The sequence below is a fragment of the Curcuma longa genome, chromosome 4, assembly GCF_044706935.1.
Source record: "Curcuma longa cultivar G26 ecotype Majalengka, Jawa Barat chromosome 4, ITB_CL_G26_1.1, whole genome shotgun sequence".
Lineage (NCBI taxonomy): Eukaryota > Viridiplantae > Streptophyta > Magnoliopsida > Zingiberales > Zingiberaceae > Curcuma > Curcuma longa.
This window is the reverse complement of record NC_133864.1, coordinates 11668409-11688107: the sequence shown is the minus strand read 5'-3', so window position 1 is coordinate 11688107 and position 19699 is coordinate 11668409. Positions and strand designations below refer to the sequence as shown.

At 39.1% G+C, this 19699-nt stretch overlaps 4 protein-coding genes across 4 annotated transcripts; all 4 read left to right on the top strand.

The window, feature by feature from the left end:
• The first annotated feature begins 2526 nt into the window (after positions 1 to 2526).
• LOC141828535 (UDP-glycosyltransferase 73C3-like) lies at positions 2527 to 4102 on the top strand. The gene has a single exon (XM_074715983.1). It carries the CDS (start codon positions 2554 to 2556, stop codon positions 4054 to 4056), a length of 1503 nt encoding a protein of 500 aa, XP_074572084.1. The 5' UTR covers positions 2527 to 2553; the 3' UTR covers positions 4057 to 4102.
• Positions 4103 to 6792: 2690 nt separating this feature from the next.
• LOC141826115 (UDP-glycosyltransferase 73C3-like) lies at positions 6793 to 8324 on the top strand. The gene has a single exon (XM_074713365.1). The coding sequence runs from the start codon at positions 6822 to 6824 to the stop codon at positions 8322 to 8324; it is 1503 nt and encodes a 500-aa protein (XP_074569466.1). The 5' UTR covers positions 6793 to 6821.
• Positions 8325 to 11040: 2716 nt separating this feature from the next.
• Positions 11041 to 17087, top strand: LOC141826292 (polyadenylate-binding protein-interacting protein 11-like). Its single transcript, XM_074713536.1, has 10 exons — positions 11041 to 11576; positions 11894 to 12004; positions 12192 to 12236; positions 13688 to 13760; positions 13840 to 13952; positions 14059 to 14118; positions 14273 to 14320; positions 14419 to 14487; positions 16699 to 16760; positions 16864 to 17087. Exons 1-10 carry the CDS (start codon positions 11247 to 11249, stop codon positions 16919 to 16921), a joined length of 969 nt encoding a protein of 322 aa, XP_074569637.1. The 5' UTR covers positions 11041 to 11246; the 3' UTR covers positions 16922 to 17087.
• An 893-nt stretch (positions 17088 to 17980) lies between these two features.
• On the top strand, positions 17981 to 19132 carry LOC141826054 (peroxidase P7-like). The gene is made up of 3 exons (XM_074713306.1): positions 17981 to 18193; positions 18304 to 18495; positions 18581 to 19132. The coding sequence occupies exons 1-3, from the start codon at positions 17981 to 17983 to the stop codon at positions 19130 to 19132; spliced, it is 957 nt and encodes a 318-aa protein (XP_074569407.1).
• Positions 19133 to 19699: the final 567 nt, after the last annotated feature.

Sequence of the window (19699 nt, the reverse complement as noted above, 5' to 3'; positions counted from 1 at the left end):
GATGCCCCTTATTATCATTTTCATAAAAAGAGCACCCTTTTTTTTTTTATAAAAATATTAAAATAGGACTCCAATATATTTCTTATTATATTGGCCCAATTAGTTAGTTAAAATTACTACACATACAACAAACAACACTGTTATATCCAAATATTTTTTATTAACTGATCAAAATTATCATACTAGTTATGTTATAGTTGTGCTAATATTATAGCAACTATAATATAACTATTTTAATTGTAGAAGTTATGGTCATAAGGACCATAACTGCTACAATCATTTTGAAATAATGTTATTAGTTAAAATGATTTTGAAAAAATCAGTTGAATCTTTTACAAGAGGGTGCATCTCCAAGTCCAAAAGCTCAAAAATATATATTTATTTTATTTTTATTGAATTGATCAATATTATTTTTTTTTATCAAACGGGAACTGAAGTCATGTTGGAGGGAGATTAGAGTTTTCAATGGCATGCATCTTGAAAAAAGGGACGTCAAAATCAAAGAAATTTAGATTTTTTTCCCCCTTTAAGAAAAGAAAATTAATAATAAGTATTTTAGTTGTATTTGGCACGACCTTAGAAAAAAATCCAAATTGAGCAATGAAGTCAACTTTAGTAGGTAATCAAGTGCAAACTCTATCTATGCTCGTCCACGTGGACGGTGCATAGGAAAGCATAGGTCATTGCAACTTCAATTTTTTTATATATATATTAATTTAGATATCCATTTTTTACACCCATCCTCCAAGTGGACAGTCAGACCATATAAATTGATTATCAAATAAATTTAAAAAATATATGTGAATCATCCTAGATAATTCAACATCATATCTAATGTGAAATTCAAACTCTCTTTATATGTGAAATAATTTTATTTTTACCGTTGCACTCTGTCATATAGATTAAGACACTCAAAGCAATCTCTAATATTCAGAGATTGTTCGTGATCATCTTTGTAGATTCCATGTCCCTTACGCTTATAAATATTCAAGTATATTCAGTACCATAATTAAATTCAGAATCTCTCTCTCAATTTCCATTTTACTTTCACTTCTATAAACATTCTAGTAACTTAAGTACTACGTGCATAGGTTGACCCACATCCTTCAAGTCAACCATGAAGCATAGATCACCTCATCATCATCGACCACTACCTTTGTCAACTGATTTTAGCTACACCGTTTGCAAAATTTACATTACAATTTCTTCTTGAGCTTTGTTAACATTGTTCTGAAATTGTGATCACCCACTCAATTTGCTACCTACTAAATACGTATTATGCAAAATGAGATTTAAAACATTAAAATGAAAAAAATCACTGTACATTTAATTATCTCTGGTAGAAATATATGCAAATTGATATGATTTTAAAACGTTATCTAATTGCGTTATTTCACAACAAATGTCTCTTTCTATTCTCTATTAACATTTTCATTCTTGTCTCGTTATTTTGTTGCCTTCAAATTAATTAGTTGTCTTCATCTACATAAATATGATACGAAGATAATACACAGATATTTATTTTGTGCATATTTGATAACCTACCTTATTAAATAGATTGAATGAATCTACCCCCTTTGACCATTAATTAATGTTTTATATATATCTCAATTAAAGATATGGACTGTTCTTTGGACATAAGTTGATATTGAGATGGTAGCTTGTCACAAGAAAATAAAATAATTTTTGGAAGGAGTAAAATTTCTCCCACCGAAAACTCTTTTCAAATCATTATAAAATAGATATTATATTGAGTGACCTTTGAAACCCGCATTGTTACATTGTATCACACGAAAGAGATGGGCAATGACAGATGAATTATATATATATATATATAGTCAACCACAAGATTAATTGGTTAGTCTTGCACGTCATTACTTTGATTACTGCTCCAACTTATTATTAATAATAATAATAATAAATTAAAATAGTATTTTTTTATTTTAATTATTATCAAAAGAATCACTTATTTTAAAAAATAAAAAAAATATTTTATATCAAAAAATATCTTAATTATATCACTAAACTCTATGGCACGATTGTTATAATAGCTTAATTAACCATTTTATAATAGCTTAATTAACTATTTTTTTTATCGTAGTAGCTTCATGGTTATAGTAATTTTATTTAAAATTATTTTAATTATAATAATTTTTATTAAAAATTAGTTTAATAATAGAACCCTAAACTAGTAAAAATTATTAGTTTTAACTAATATTAAAATATTTTTAAATTATATTTGCTTAATAATTTTGAAGAGAAGTAATGTCATTTGCCCATAACTAATAACACTTCAGCGCCGATGATCACGAGGTCGCTACAATCATAAAAATCTGTCTAAATAATAAACAAAAGCGCCGGCTATTTGTCTGGCTTCCGCTGCGGGTGGTTGCCGATGGCCTTCCTGATCATCTTCTTGTCTTCTTCCTATCGAGCCATCCGTCATGCCTTCCTTTCTCTCTCTCTATACATACCGGCCATTAGACGCCTTCATCCTTCAATCCTCCTTTAGCAAGTAGTCGATTCTGCCAACTTTCATTTGCCAATTCGAAGATGATCATTAATGGCGTCGATGGTGACCCTAAACCTCACTTTGTCCTGGTTCCCTTCCTGGCGCAAGGCCACATAATCCCCATGACCGACCTCGGACTCCTCCTCGCCTCTCGCGGAGCCACCGTCAGCCTCATCACCACTCCCGTCAACGCCGCGCGTATCAGGACCACCATCGACCGTGCCGCCGCCGCCGGCCTCCCCATCCGCTTCGTCGAGCTCGGCTTCCCCTGCGCTGAAGTCGGCATGCCGGAAGGCATCGAGAACGTCGACGTCTTGACGACGAAGAAGCAGATACAGTACGGGAAAGACTTCTTCCAGGCGTCCGCCCTCCTGCAGCGGCCTCTGGAGCACTACATCGAGCAGCAATCGCCGCGTCCCAGCTGCATCATCGCCGACCTCTGCCAACCCTGGACGCGCCACGTTGCGCGCAACCTCCGGCTCCCTCGCCTCACCTTCTTCAGCATGTGTTGCTTCAACCTGCTGTCCGTCCACAACATTTGGCGTTTCAAGGTGTTGGACGGCGTCAAGGACGACAAGGAGCCGTTCGAGATTCCAGGGCTGGAGCAGAGGATCCTGGTGACCAAGGCGGAAGCGCCGGGGATGTTTGGCGGATGGGAGGAGATGGAGGAGGAGGTTCGCCAGGCTGAGTTCGAGGCCGATGGCATCGTGGCAAACACCTTTGAGGCCATGGAGGCAGCCTACATCGCCGGCTATGCCGAGGCGATGCAGAAACAGGTGTGGAGCTTAGGGCCATTCCTGCTCGGTTGCACTCCGGCCATCAACGATAAGGCTGCCAGGGGGAACAGGGCGGTCGTCGACGTCCCCCAATGCCTGAGCTGGCTCGACTCGAAGGAGGCCATCTCAGTGGTTTACGTCAGCTTCGGCACCCTGACGCACATGAAACCGGCGCAGCTCATGGAGATTGGATCGGGGCTGGAGGCGGCTGGTCACCCGTTTGTGCTGGTGATCAAGGACGGCGAGAGGAGCCGAGATGTGGAGGAGTGGGCGGCAGAGTTGGAGGAGAAGGTCGGGCCGTCGAAGGCGTTGCTGATCAGGGGATGGGCGCCGCAGGTGGTGATACTGTCGCATCCGGCGGTGGGGGCGTTCATCACGCACTGCGGGTGGAACTCCACGCTGGAGAGCATCACGGCCGGGGTGCCGATGATAACGTGGCCGCACTTCGGGGACCAATTCCTCAACGAGAGGTTGACGGTGGAGGTGCTCGAGATCGGGGTATCGCTGGGGGTGAAGGTGCCCATGTCGTGGACTAACCTCGACGAGCAGGGGCCGGTTGTTCCGCGGGACGCCGTGGAGGAGGCGGTGAGGAGTTTGCTGGACGAGGGCCACGAGGAGGGGAAGAAGATGAGGGAGAGAGCGTGGGAGCTAAAGGAGAAGGCCAAGGCGGCCATGGCCGAAGGGGGCTCTTCGTACCTAAACATGACGCATTTGATCGAACAGTTCGCACAAAATGGCAAGGAGAGGAATGAATTAAACGGAGATTAAAAGGAAGACCAACATTAACCTGCAGTCAAATTTTATTCCGAAATTGAAAAGGAAAGAGTAGTTGCATGAGGGATGTGAAATTTACCATTACGAAATATGTAAAGGAATACCATGTTGCAACGTTAGGAAATGTTTTGATCATGAAATATGCTCTTCCTCATTTGTAGCATCTTATATTTATTATAAGATGCAATTGACAGTTCTATTGGGATCAAGGTTTTGGATATTACAATCATCGTGATGAATATTAGTGCAAAGTCAATCATCTAAACTGAATATTTTTCATCAACTGAATATGAATATCTTAAAATATTTTAAACTATATTTCCTTGATAATTTGGAAGAGAAGGAATGTCTTTTGCCCATAACAGTAGAGGGTGATAACGATGTCACCACAATTATAATAATTTATCTAAATAATAAATAAAAGCGTCGGCTATTGATCTATCTTTCCCTTAATGATAACAAACATAGCAGTAAGATATCAATTAGAAATTTATACTACTGATGATTTACCATATTTGGATTGCAATCTAACTATATTTATTATTGTTATGGGTGTGATGAGGTGGTCGGACTCAACCCGCAAAGTCAAAGACCAACCTAAGTATATGGCACGTCAGATAGAAGGTTGCCCTCACGACTCGACTGGCATACCGACCTGGTGATTTCAACCTGGTACTTGGATTGGGTCGGAACCCCACCCGACTCGACGAGTGGGCTTGACTCGGGCAGGATGCCCAATCTCCCCCTCTCAAAATCCGAGTCTATATCCACAATCGAACTCTAACTCGGTGATAGGGCTCCGCTAGGGCGTGAGGACCGACCTCCCCCATGCCAAATCCGAGCCGGTGCTCGGGTGCCGACTCGGCTCAGACAGACCTCGAGGCTCGAAGCGTACACCCGATGTTGAGCTCCAACTCGGCGGTTAGGCCTGATGCCCCCAGGTTAGTCCTCCCAGTTTGGTCGAGCTCCGCTCAGAGGGTCGACTCATCCATCGACTAACCCCCTTAGTTTCTTGCCCAACACCAGACAAATTCCTTTCTTGTTTTTATCAATCAGTCAAATCACCGCTAAGAAGTTAAGAAGTCATGAGTAATTATGTGACATCATAACTTATCCCCTGTTATCACAGTATGGTGTTGAATGATGCGATTTCATGCTATTATGATAACGATGAGAAATTTTCCACACCTTGATGGGACATATCTTCTGATAAAATCTTTAAATATGGATATTCTCCTTAATTAATGATAAGACATGATTGTATGATTCTCTAACTCTCGTCTATATAATCTCCCGTCTGTATAGATACAGGAACGCATACATACATCTTCATCGCGCTCCTTCAAATAAATTTTCTTTCTTCCGGTGATTGACTTGAGCGTCGGAGGGGTCGAGCCAAGGCACCCCCGACCTTCCTTCTCACCGTGGTGGTACTTGCAGGGTCCTGGAGATCACCATCTTCTTCCTCCTCCTCGCACGGTCAACTCTAGTGTTGCATGACTGGTGATGTATCTAAGAGACGATCTCAACCGGAATAATTATTAATTTTATATTTATTATTATCATATTTATCATAATACATTATAATGTTTATCATTATATTTTTCATATATTATCTTAACGTATAAATAGATTAGTCTACCATAATAATCAATAAAAAATAATTATTTTCTCTTTACCAATTCTTTCTATTCTTAGTTATGTTGGTCGTTATTAAGTCCATAAACTGACGGATCATTTTTTCGATAGACAAGTTATGTCTATAGTCATGATCCTTGGCACCTATCTCTTCTTTCTTTCTATTTCGTTTAAAAAAAAAAGATTGACTCTTCACCTAAGTCCTCTCCTCGCTGCTAGCTTCCCCGACTTCTTCTCCTTCTCTGAGGTATGGGTCAGCACCAACAACAATCTTCTTCTTCCCCGTTCCCCGTGCCACTAAAATCAACAGCAATCCTATCTTATCTAGCTCTACTGTCCTACTTTTTCGTCTTGACAACAATTTTATTTCTTTTCTTTTGCCTCAACGAATAATCACTTGGGACAGTACTTTCTTTTTACATCCTGTCAATGTTATTTCTCACTTTTTTTTATAATGCATCTTGTCTTTTTTTTTTCCTTACAAAAGAATTAGGATTTCTCTTCTCTCTTGTCCCCTTTCTTATATACTTTTCAAAGGCAAAGTTTAATATCAATCGTATCGTTAATCATATTGGTTGTTATTGTTCTAAAAAAATTTGATTGATTGTTTGCCGGAGAAGATGTTTCAATAAATTAACAATCAAATTCAACGATTCAACATTTTACTGTTGAGTTTGTTGGAGAGTAATAACAACAAAGATGGTTGTTTGCTGGAATAATAAATTGAAACCAAATTCAACGATATCAATTAAAAATTAATTCAATTACTTATCATATTGGAGCTGCAGTCCAACTATATTTATTATTATTTTTATATTTATTATTATCATAATTATAATAATATAGTACCATATTTATCATTATATTTTACATATATTATCTTCATTCGATTAGTAATTATTAATAAAAAATAATTATTTTCTCTCCCCTTTCTTTCTATTCTTCGTACGTAGCTGGCGGTTGCCGATGGCCTTTCTCGTCATCTTCCTTGTCTTCTTCTTTATCCCATCCTTCATTCCTTCCTTACTCTCTCTTTATATACCGGCCATCAAACGCCTTCATCCTTCAATCCTCCATTAGCAAGTAGCCGATTCTGCCAGCTTTCATTTGCCAATTCGAAGATGACCATTAATGGCGTCGATGGTGACCCTAAACCTCACTTTGTCCTGGTTCCCTTCCTGGCGCAAGGCCACATAATCCCCATGACCGACTTCGGAATCCTCCTCGCCTCTCGCGGAGCCACCGTCAGCCTCATCACCACTCCCGTCAACGCCGCACGTATCAGGACCACCATCGATCGTGCCGCCGCCGCCAGCCTCCCTATCCGCTTCGTCGAGCTCCGCTTCCCCTGCGCTGAAGTCGGCCTGCCGGAGGGCGTCGAGAACATCGACGTCTTGACGACGCAGAAGCAGACAGAGTACGGGAAAAACTTCTTCCAGGCGTCCTTCCTTCTGCAGCGGCCTCTAGAGCACTACATCGAGCAGCAATCGCCGCGTCCCAGCTGCATCATCGCCGACCTCACCCAACCCTGGACGCGCCACGTTGCGCGCAACCTCCGGCTCCCGCGCCTCACCTTCGTCGGTTTGTCTACCTTCACCCTGCTGTCCGACCACAACATTTGGCGTTTCAACGTGTTAGACGACGTCAAGGACGACAAGGAGCCGTTCGAGATTCCAGGGCTAGTGCAGAGGATCCTGGTGACCAAGGCGGAAGCGCCAGGGTTCTTTGCCGGATGGGATGAGTTGGCGGAGGAGATTCGCCAGGCTGAGTTCGAGGCCGATGGCATCGTGGCAAACACCTTTGAGGCCATGGAGGCAGTCTACATTGCCGGCTATGCTGAGGCGATGCAGAAACAGGTGTGGAGCGTAGGGCCATTCCTGCTCGGTTGCACACCGGCCATCAGCGATAAGGCTGCCAGGGGGAACAGGGCGGTCGTCGACGTCCCCCAATGCCTGAGCTGGCTCGACTCGAAGGAGGACATCTCAGTGGTATACGCCAGCTTCGGTACCCAGACGCACATGAAACTGGCGCAGCTGATGGAGATTGGATCGGGTCTGGAGGCGGCTGGTCACCCGTTTGTGCTGGTGATCAAGGACGGGGAGAGGAGCCGAGATGTGGAGGAGTGGGCGGTGGCGTTGGAGGAGAAGGTCGGGCCGTCGAAGGCGTTGTTGATCAGGGGATGGGCGCCGCAGGCGATGCTCATGTCGCATCCGGCGGTGGGGGCGTTCATCACACACTGCGGGTGGAACTCCACGCTGGAGAGCATCACGGCCGGCGTGCCGATGATAACGTGGCCGCACAACGGGGACCAATTCCTCAACGAGAGGTTGACGGTGGAGGTGCTCGAGATCGGGGTGTCGCTGGGGGTGAAGGTGCCCATGTCGTGGGATGACCTCCACGAGCAGGGGCCGGTTGTTCCGCGGGACGCCATAGAGGAGGCGGTGAGGAGTTTGCTGGACGAGGGCCACGAGGAGGGGAAGAAGATGAGGGTGAGAGTGAGGAAGCTGAGGGAGAAGGCCAAGGAGGCCATGGCCGAAGGGGGCTCTTCGTACCTAAACATGACGCATTTGATCGAACAGTTCGCACAGAATGACAAGGAGAGGGAAGAACTGAATGGAGATTAAAAGGAAGAACAGCATTAACCAGTCAAATTTACTCCTAAATTTAAAAATAAAGAGGATGAATTGCACAAGAATTTGAAATAAAATCATTGATTTAGTAAAAGTTCTTCTTGTTCCCACTTGTGCAGCTGAGAGAGCACATATAAGCTCCCAGCTGATTTTTTTGCTGGCCTTTTCTCATACATCTGTGTTCCTGTTGGGATCATCTCGCAGACTCGTCACCAACCATCTGACTAGAGAACTATCTATGGAGGAAGAGCGGAGGACGGCTCCATGATCTTACAAGAATAAAGAGGATGAGAATGGAGACCAGGAGTGTTTTAGCTCAACACTTTAACGCTCAAATCAATCCATAGATGAAGAAAGGAATAAGAAGGTTAAATTTACTTACCAGATGTGAAGAATGAGTTATATATAATGTGTTAAAAGAAAATATAAAATATTTGTCTTGTCTTAATTAAAGAGAGTATCCTTGAAGATTTGGTTAGACTAAATATCTTATCGCTGTCGTAGTAGCGAAAAGTTATATAATTCATTATCATAATATGCCATCATTCAATCATTTCTCATCAAGCTGTGTCATCATATCGTATTAATGGGTAATTTAATTACAGCCTAACATAGTGACCTAGGCCCTCTGGAGATGGCATAACCAACTGAGGGAGTGAAGAGAAGTTAGCTCCTCACAGATGGTCGTGGGACCGACCGTGTGGAGCCGCTAAGGACAACAGGAAGAGAAGTTAGCTGAGTGTTAAACAGGACAACAGGGGAATTGAGTTTAGTCAACAGAAGGAGCTCAAGTTGGGATAGACTAGGGGCAAGGTAGGAAGTTGATTGAGTAGAGCCTTAGGGTCGGAGCCCGGTCTTAGGTGTAAACTTGGACTTTGGGAGAGAGATTGGCTGTGCACTCCCAAGTGGTACCCCTTGCTGGGTCGGGAGTTGGACCTCAACTTGAGCTGCCGTTCGTATTAGACTCGAGGGCTAGAGCTGAGTGGGCTACAGAAGTGAAGCGACTGAGCTGATTCAGGCAAAGTAGTCAGGAATTGAAGAGCAGAGTGGGCTGCCACACAACAGCCAGACTTTAGATCAGGATAAGAGTAGGTCCCAATCGGAATTAAGGATTGGGCTTTGGATCGAATTTAAGATTAAGTCAACCTTCAGTCTGATATGCCATCTACTTAGACCAGACCTTGTCTTTTTGGACTGAGTCTGGCCAACCTATAACAATCTGTTTAAACGCTATGTATGCTTTCAATGGCAACTTAATTTAGCGTTCTTAGATCAACTGATAAAATTGATTAAAAAAATTAATTAATTTGATTTTGATTTAATAGGTTAGTAGATTTGATTATTAATTTGCTTGCGAACAATTTTCATTCAAGAATATTTTTGATGAATTAGTTCTTTTTTACATGATATATGTCCTACGTAAATTTTATAACAAGATAATTTTTTTATTAATTTATGAATGACATCATTTATATTTTATAAAATAATTTAATTTAATTATATGTTGTTATTTTAATTCTTGTTTTGAGTTTTATAATTTCATACTTTAGATGTGATTAGGGTGGCCGGCTACTCCCTCCCATATGAGCAGGTTGCACTAACTATTCTGCATTTTTATTAATTATTTATAATTATAGGAGGTGAGTAATTAAATAAATATATAAAAAAACACTCATCATATTTTTTAGATTAAAAATATGTTTAGTTTAATATTATTTTATAAACTATTTAATAATTGTCATAATATGTAATAGATACATAATAGATATAACTGATATAATATATTAAAATAATTAATTTTTAATTAACTTGATAAAAATAATACATATAGAGCACTTTTATATTATAAAATTCTTTATTAACTTAATTAAAAAAATTTCACACATAATTAAAATCATTTAAAAAAATCAAATTCATTATAAATAACTTTTACAATAATATAATAGTCGTTTGACATTATAGCAATCACTTAATGGTTTTTACTATTATAATAATTATTAATTAATTATTACATTATTTAACAACTATTAAATGACTATTATAATAATTTTATTATGATTTTAATTTTTTAAAATAATTTAAATCAAATTTAATTAAGATGATGATAGCGGTACTTAAATAAAATATTTTTAAAATAAAAAATACAATAATAATTAAATTTTATCCTAGAGTTATTTTACCATCTTTTATATTTAAATAAAATTTATTTTATTTTTTAAATAAAAAATATATTACATTTTAAAAAAATGTTCTCTATTAATTAGTGTAGTTTTTAAAATAATTTAGATATTTAATTATTATGATTCGATTAATTTTAAAATTGATAGGTCTAATCCCACCTGAATTCTTTTTAATATTTGATTATATATCATGTATAATGCTTAATTATCTAATCATTTAAAAAATAACTTATACTCATTTGAAATTGGCTTTACGTTACAAATCAAGGATAGTTTGGAGATTTCACTAAAATGAAACCTGTTTTGGTAAAAATTAATTAAAGGGGCATTCGGCAGTAAATTCAAAAGGTAAGGGGAGTGTTTCAGAAAATTGCGCATTTTTTCCACAAAGAAAAACCATTTTCTTGGAAAGAAAGAATCGAAAAAGGCTTTAAATCTGTTAAATAGAGAACAATTTTGGGGAGAAAACTCGATATTTATAGCAACGTCTCGACTCACCTTCCTCTCTCTCTCTCTTCCGTTGTCAAGTCTGCCGCATCTCGCCCCATTTTTGGCTCTTTGGCCAAGAGAAAGCTTGACGGCGAGAGTGCTCCAGCAATGGCGATCGAAATAGACCTTTGCAGTGATTGTTGATTCGATCCTCTCGATTTTACGCTTGTTTTCATCCGAATTGGTGTAGACTTGCGATCGGTTTCTCGTTCGTGTTTTTTGTTTCAGTTTTTCTGAATAAAAATTAATGGCTGCGGTGGCGGACAAGGCGGTTGGGCAGGATGATCAGTTCATCCGCCGCCAGCCGGAGGCGTCGGAGGAATACCAGAGCGACGTGCGGAAGCTTGTTAATTTGATTTCCAATCTGAATCCGGCCGCCAAGGAGTTCTTCCCTTCGAATTACACTGTCCCCGCTTCCGCCGCCGGCGGCACTCAGAAACCCAACGGTCGGCTTTCTGCCGATGCGCCCGTTTTCGTGGCGTTCTGTGGTTCTTATGGAGATGGACCGATTAGCAATGGTGGTGATAGCAGGGACTCGAGCAATGATGGATCGTCGAATAATCGGCCTAATCGCCAAGTAATTTCCTTCCTCTTTGCCTTGATTTTATGTTCAACTCGTTATTTATTTCGTACGCTACGAATGAGTATTTTGTCTGTCGTGGTTTTAGGTTTAACCTGTTCAAAAAGCACTATTTTTTTTTTTTGCAGGTTTTCAACTGTAGCACTTCACCTGTAAGAATTAATGTAAAAATATATTAGATAGAACTTGAGAAGTGTATTCGTAATCTCTTATTGTCTCTGCTCTTGGTGGATTTTCATTTCTATTAGTTTCTTTTTTCAAAACGATGTTTGAACATTTTTGGTGATGGAAGTGCTATTATGTTTGTTTTCCAGTGGAGAAATGGCTATCCTCAGGGTCGGAGGAGGATGAATGATAGAGCTCGAAGAGCTGAGAGCGAGCGTAGCATTAGGCGTACTATTTATGTATCTGATCTTGATCAGAATGTGAGTAAATTTAAAGAAAACTTTGCTGTTAATTCTGTTGTCGGTTGATGTCATATCCTTCTAGTTGCATTGTTACCATTTCCTAAAGGCTAAAACACACCTGTAGCTTTCAATAATGGATTGTTGCACAATTCTGATTCTGATGATGTTAATTACTCAAATGTGAGATTTTGCTTACATAATTCAGGTGACTGAGGAGAAGCTTGCTGAAATATTTTCTAACTATGGTCAGGTAAATTCCTCAAATTTCAACTATCTGAAACAGTTCTTGATGATGCAATATGGTGCATTATTTCTTTTGTTATTTGCCTAATTAGGAATCTCAAAATCCCATATTTCCACATCTCCGTTACCCTATACCAATAGTAGCAATGTTGTTTGGTAAGTTACTGAGTGATGAAAATTTCTATCTAATAATTTTAGAAATCATTTTAAGACCACTCAAATGATTCCCCTGAAATTAGGTGAAACAAATTGCCCAGGCATAGACAAGGGACTCGGTTATACTTCATGTCTAATATATTTAGTTAGCTAAGGAAATTCAATTATGGACGATATTGCATGAAGAGACGAAGACAGAGAGAAGTTTGACTATCCGAATGACCTGAATGCCACTAGTGAGTGGCAAAGAAAAGATCCATGTAGCTGACACTGGATGGCTGCCATATAGTTTGCTGTTGTATTTTCTCAAATACATTGTCTCCAGTAATGATTTTGTAACACCATAAGGAGCTTAATATGGATGGCAAATGTTGAGTGCTTATTGTATTCTTGGATATATGGAATGTTAATGAATGTTGAGTCTGTTTTTACCTTGCAATCGTTTTCAAAACAAAATAATTAAAGATTCAGGAAAAGGAAGATAGTATTTCAAGCATTCCCACTGTCTCATCTCTGTCCATGATTTACAACAGGAGAACACCAACTACTGAGATTTATCTAGCAATTGCCTATTTGATCCGTGGGATTCAAAAGAAGATAATTTGAGCAGTCAGCTGTTGATGACCTGACCTACTAATTATTTATTGTATGTGATAATTTGCAATAGGCTTATCAGCCTTTGAAGCTTATTAGTTTCCATTTCTGTCCTAAATCATAAATAGTTAATATTGGTCTTTCAGCCTGTTAATTCTTCTTTATATTTAGTAACTTGCAATTGATTATTCAACCTCCATGTTAAAGCTGATATGGTGCTATTTGGTTATTGTAAATTCGAAAAATAAGATTTGAAAATCTAAAAATTTCAATCAATAACCTTAAACGTTTGAGGTTTTCAAAGTTTAAACTTTGTATCAAGCAATTTAATTTATGCATAAATGATAGTAGTATACAATAGATGATAATTCAAAATGGGGAGAAATAATAAAAAGTAGAAGATGGCGGTCCAATGGAGTGAATTTCTTAACAAGTTTGATTGCTTATAGCAAAAGACAAGACATGGATCCAATTGCGGTTTTTGGTAGCGAAAAGCATCGACAAAGACGAAGAAATAAGCAATATGAATGATTTGATTGATGTTAAAAAGGGAAAGGAGTGCCTTCTATAAACTTAGTTATTAGTTAAAACTATAATTTTTTGTTGATATCGCTTAGCTTGCTTGTTTGCCTACATTGTTGACTTATCCATTTAAATGATTGTTTTATCACATTTTTCTTTGACTATTGTAAATTTGGTGTGCTTTAGGTAGTTGATTGTCGTATTTGTGGTGATCCCCATTCAATTTTGCGGTTTGCCTTTGTAGAGTTTTCAAATGAGGGTGAGTCCCTAAATTATAGTCCTTTTCATGGAGATACATATGCTAGAGTGATGTGAAAAAAATAGATATTTGCTATTAGATGGTGCAATGAACGCTTTAAACCTTGATGGGACTGTGATTGGTTACTCTTCGGTGAAAGTCTTACCCTCAAAGACTGCAATCGTACCCGTGAATCCAAAGTTTCTTCCTCAAGTGAGTTGGTCTTTTTTGTTTCTTGTCTAAACTTTTACTAGTCTTCATATGTATTTTATTCCATTTAATTTGCTTGAATATTACTAACTCTTGTGGTACCAAGTAGTCTGCGGATGAAAGGGACATGGTTGTCAAGACGGTTTACTGCACAAATATTGACAAAAAGGTGGATTGGTGTCTTCCTTTAGTTTTGTATCTATATTTTTTGGTTTGCTACTACAATACTACTACGATATTATATGAATAATTTAGAAGTATTTTCATCCATAAAATCCATTACAATATTCTTTCCATGATCATACTCTTATTTTTTGTTTTAGGTAACTCAAACAGATGTCAAAACTTTCTTTGAGCAACACTGTGGTGAGGTCGGTCTATTGCCACTAATTTGGCATTTTGAATAATTATGATCTATGTCGCAGTGATAGTGAGTTAATCTCTCTCTTTTTTAACTTTTTTTATTCAGGTTTCTCGTCTCAGACTCCTCGGCGATAATATACACTCAACTCGTATTGCATTTGTTGAATTTGTTCAGGTATTAATGATGCATTTGAAATCTGTTCATTTAATTGTCGTATGCTTTTGTTTTCTCTATCAATTAAGTGAGTATTTATATTTTATGATTTTTCATAGCCATCAGTGGTTAACGGAAATAATTTCATGCCATTGGTATTTGTTGAGGGAACAATTAATATTCCTCTAGGTGGCTCTCTCTACCTGTATATATTATTAATGAATTCGAATAGGGGATTTTACAAATAACCCTTTACCCTTTACATATTTAAACCTAACTCCTTATTGTTGAAGCTATTTCAAATATACTTGTTACAAAGATATTCAATAGATATGTTTGCAAAATGACACACACTAAGGGGATAGATATATCTTGAGATGTGTGTAGAATGTCACATGTAGAGGGAGGAATAATTTGACTTGAAGTTCATTGATGACACATGCAGAGAGACAAGGATTGAGCTAACTTAATATCCCTAGAATGACATATAGAGAGAAGAGAACTCATTCGTCTTGAAATCTCTATTGAATGATGCACCTTGAGAGAGGCGAGATTTGTTGAATAATGCACACAGAGAGAGAAGAGCACAACTCTTGGGATCTATAGAATGACACATGCAAATGATGCACGTGGAGAGGGGAGATCCATGAAATGATGCATCAAGAGAGAAAAAACCATATTGGTTTGATTAACCAGATTAGGGCATTGGTGAGTGTTGGATTTTTTTTTGGGTTAAATCAAAGGAAGAAAAGTCAGCATAGGTGTGGTTACTCATGCCAATTTCAGTAATTTATTGGAACACTAAATTTTGGCAGAACTGCTAGGTGTAGAATGAAATTTTGAACAATGGGCAGTATTTCTAGTCAGCACATAGAAATATTTATAGATAAGCAGTGGAATCTACACATCATTAAGCAACACTCATTGTCTTAATGGAGACTGAGAGAAAGAGAAATTGAGATCTATGACGCTAACAATCATTTAAGTGCAAGATTGGAAACAAACTGTATACAGTCATACCTCCAATCCATCGCCCATGACAAATGGAGGCACCTAGATTTGTTGTTCTCAAAGTTGCCATGCGGAGAGCAGAAGTATCTGATATACTGTATGCATTAATGGCCACTGTTTTATATTATTTATTCATTGCATGGTGATGCAAGTTTTAGCATTGGGCACAAGATGTTTTCCTATTCTCCCAATTTCTTCTTGTGAGTTATTGCGTTCCTTGTGGTAGCTTGCGCATTCCTTAAAATATTAGCATAATTGACACATTTAATGGGAATTATATAGTTTAACTAAGTGAAGGTATTCTAGTGCTAGTATTACTTTCTACATTGAAGTGTATTCACTTGCTTCATTAATTAATGGCATTATGCAGTATCAGTCAGCTGTCTGTAGAGGGCTGTATATAAATAACTAAAACTAGCACTGAATGACAATGTTTAGAAAAAAAAATTAACATACAAAAAGCATTTTATGGAATCACTATTATTGCTTTATGCTTCTCATGCTCACCTTGCCACATTCTGGGTTCTACTGGAATATTGCCAAGAAAATTCCACATGATCTTGCAAGTCACGGCAATATCTTGGTGGTTTGACTGAGATGGTGCTTTCTAGGATTAGTATTATTTAGTAAAGTTAACTGCATGGTTGCTTAGCTGGGATATCTTACAGAAAGTTTAGGTATTTATGAAGTTTTCTATATAAGGAAACAAACAGAATTTGTTACTATTGGGGTCAGCTTCACGAGTTGTATCTCTCCATCTAGCTCTATGCAAGACTATATCATGACATATAAACAATAATAGGTCTCTTCTAATTATGGTTAGTCAGGTATTTTATGGATTAATCACATATAAACAGGAGTAGGTCTCTTCTAATTATGGTTTGTCAGGTATTTTATGGATTCCCTCGATAACAGTTTACTGTGTATGGTCTAAAAATGTAGAGATAGACTGAGGAAAATATCTTGATTCTGGTCATATGATTATGTTGCAGGGACTAAGTACTCAGTGCAAATTTAGTTGAAATTTGAAAAAGTTGTTGCTTGCACTATTATTTAGCTTAATGCTGGATTCAGTTACTGGTGTCACTAAATTTGGAACTATAGTTATTTATTATCCCACATATATACCACTCCAAATCTCCACTTTGTGAAACTGGCGAATTATAAACTGTATTCCTGTAGTATCTAAGAAATTAATGTTCTCTCTAATGCTAAACACAGGCAGAAAGTGCAATTACAGCACTAAAATGTAGCGGCATGATTCTAGGAGCTCTGCCTATCAGGTATCTATATTTAATTTTTAAGGTTTATACTACGTGTGGCCAAAATGATTGCGTTTAAATACTTATTAGTCTGAATTAAATGGATGAATTTCTTGTCCTTCAGGGTGAATCCTTCAAAGACACCTGTGAGGCCACGCATTCCACGCTTTGCCTCCAGTTGAATCGAGTCCTTCTATTTCTTCTTTTTGGCTGTAAGAGCCAAAGAAACTTGATAGGGAGCACCATAGTGTCTCTAGCTACAACTAGTTATCTAAACAGTAGTAACTAGTTAACCTTTGACTGAATGTTGTTTCTATTACCATCTTAAGCTACTTCTTCAGGCTCATAATCTGGAATGCTTTAATTTGTGATAAAATAAATTTTCCAAATTGGTATTTAATGCGAATGCCGCAACGATTGTTGGAAACCAAGCAAATTTTCTAGCTGATGATATACAATGGAAAACTGCATGGTACACAATTTATAGTTTTATCTTTTACAGATTTTTTTTTTAATAATTAATGGGATTTATGGTTGTGCTAAATTGCCTCTCGGTCACTTGTGGTTCAGTAGAACTAAACCTCGAACTGCTTATATTTTAAACTACTTGTTAGAGAATGTTTGTCTTGCTTAAGCATTGTGCAACAGTTGGAATGACTTTGGCGACATCATCCACAAAGTATTTAGCTTGCTTAAACTTTCTTAAGGATTTTCAATCTTGTTTTCTATTGCATGCTAGAAGTGTTCATCTTTTTCTATACGATTGGACCTCCTAACTCGACCACATTATCTTCACCCAGCCTCGAGGAAACATCATTTGATATGCTGCTGATATTAGTTTCAATGTCCTACTAGTTTCAAGTTATATTTTGAATTTATTCGGTAGATAGAGAGAGAAGACTATTATTGTCAGAATTATCATGTCTCGATAGATTCGTTGAATTCTTGAGTTCCTATCTAACACGTGCGCGTCAACAATAGTGTCCTCGTTGGACGAAGCTCCACAATCCAACTGATGCACCAGGAGATCAAGTCAACGCTTACAAGTTAGCTTACAAGAGTACAGAACTTTGCCATGTTACGAAATCTCTCGGAAACTCGTTTGGCTGCGGATCAGAGAGCTCGCAATGTTTGACGTCAACCCACCGTTGGTACAGCAACACTATATGTACTGCAATCCCTTCCCTGTCCTCGCCATCCCAATTCCCAACTCGAACAATTCCTTTGGTTCAGCATCAGCCATGGCCACATTGCTTGCTACCAGAATTCTCCTCTTCTGTTTCCTTGCTCTGCTCGCCGGAGCCGCCAATGCTCAGCTCTCGCCGACGTTCTACGACAGTTCGTGCCCGAACCTGGAGTCCATCGTGCGATCCGCCATGACGCAGGCCGTCAACAGGGAGCAGCGGATGTCTGCCTCCATCCTCCGCCTCTTCTTCCACGACTGCTTCGTCAATGTACGTAAATTTTTCATGCATATAAATTTCCTCATTCAGAGGATTCTCCCTCTCTCTCTGTTTCTTCTCTTTTTTTTTTTACAGATTAATTTGTTACTTTTGGTATTCAGGGCTGCGACGGATCGATCCTTTTGGACGACACCTCTAGTTTCACTGGCGAGAAGAACGCCGGTCCCAATGCAAACTCTGCCCGTGGCTTCGAAGTCATCGACGCCATCAAGGCCAACGTAGAGGCCGCTTGCCGAGCCACCGTCTCGTGCGCCGACATCCTCGCGCTCTCTGCTCGTGACGGTGTCGTCCTGGTAAGCGATCGACGACTCTTTTATGATCGTTCGATAAGATTCAAGCTTGATGTTTGTCGATGAGCGATCGGGTTGATTTCTGTAGCTTGGCGGACCGACATGGACTGTGCAATTGGGGCGGAGGGACGCGAGGACGGCCAGCCAAAACGCGGCCAACAGCGACCTCCCCGGACCCGGCTCCAGCCTCCGCCAGCTCGTGTCCGCGTTCTCGGCCAAAGGCTTGAGCGCGCGCGACATGACCGCGCTTTCCGGCGCGCACACCATCGGCCAGGCCCGGTGCGCGACCTTCCGCTCCCGCATCAACGGTGATGCCAACGTCAACGCCAGCTTCGCAGCGCTCCGCCGGCGGAGCTGCCCGTCGTCAGGCGGCGACGGCAGCCTGGCGCCGCTGGACGTCCAGACTCCGGCGGCCTTCGACAACAAGTACTACCAGAATCTGTTGGTGCAGCAGGGCCTGCTGCACTCCGATCAGGAGCTCTTCAACGGCGGCTCTCAGGACGCACTGGTCCGGCTTTACAGCTCCAACGCGGCGGTCTTCAACCGGGACTTCGCAGCGGCCATGGTGAGGATGGGAAACATCAGCCCCTTGACAGGGAACAGGGGAGAGATCCGAGTTAATTGCAGGAGGGTGAACTGATCTACATCCGTTGGATCACAGGAGGAAAAAAAAAATTCTATTTTCACAAAGATTGTAACAATAAATTAAGAATGTATTATTATTATTTAATTCTATGAACAAACAGATCGACTCTTAAAATCCTCAAATTTTTTACCTATTCTTACCTGTCAAAGATTGTCCGGATATTAATTGTTATAAAACTAAAATATAATTGGGAATGGATATGTTTTGTATATTAATTTTACAGGTAAACGATTGATTATATGTCGAATAAATTTAAAATATAATTTATATATATTCAAAATTTGATCTCTAAAATATTCATTCAATTTGAAACTTAAAATTAAATTTTTTTTATTGTTATACTACACTAGATAAAAAATATATATTTGATAGAAAAGTCTTCCGGTTGCTATAGCATAATTTTATAGATTGATGCAAATGTTCATGAGGATAGCTATAGCATGGGTAAAATTTAGGCTCTTAGACGATTTTATATATGGAAATTTGAGTCAACGTGACTAATAATTAAAAAAAATTATATTGAAGAATAATAAAAAATTATATTGAATCTATTATACATGC

Coding starts and splice junctions, on each gene's coding strand:
- LOC141828535 (XM_074715983.1), top strand. CDS start 2,554: ATGATCATTAATGGCGTCGATGGTGACCCTAAACCTCACTTTGTCCTG.
- LOC141826115 (XM_074713365.1), top strand. CDS start 6,822: ATGACCATTAATGGCGTCGATGGTGACCCTAAACCTCACTTTGTCCTG.
- LOC141826292 (XM_074713536.1), top strand. CDS start 11,247: ATGGCTGCGGTGGCGGACAAGGCGGTTGGGCAGGATGATCAGTTCATC. Junction 12,005..12,191: donor TATCTGATCTTGATCAGAAT/GTGAGTAAATTT, acceptor TACATAATTCAG/GTGACTGAGGAGAAGCTTGC. Junction 14,119..14,272: donor GCACAAATATTGACAAAAAG/GTGGATTGGTGT, acceptor TTTTTGTTTTAG/GTAACTCAAACAGATGTCAA.
- LOC141826054 (XM_074713306.1), top strand. CDS start 17,981: ATGGCCACATTGCTTGCTACCAGAATTCTCCTCTTCTGTTTCCTTGCT. Junction 18,194..18,303: donor TCCACGACTGCTTCGTCAAT/GTACGTAAATTT, acceptor TTTGGTATTCAG/GGCTGCGACGGATCGATCCT. Junction 18,496..18,580: donor CTCGTGACGGTGTCGTCCTG/GTAAGCGATCGA, acceptor TGATTTCTGTAG/CTTGGCGGACCGACATGGAC.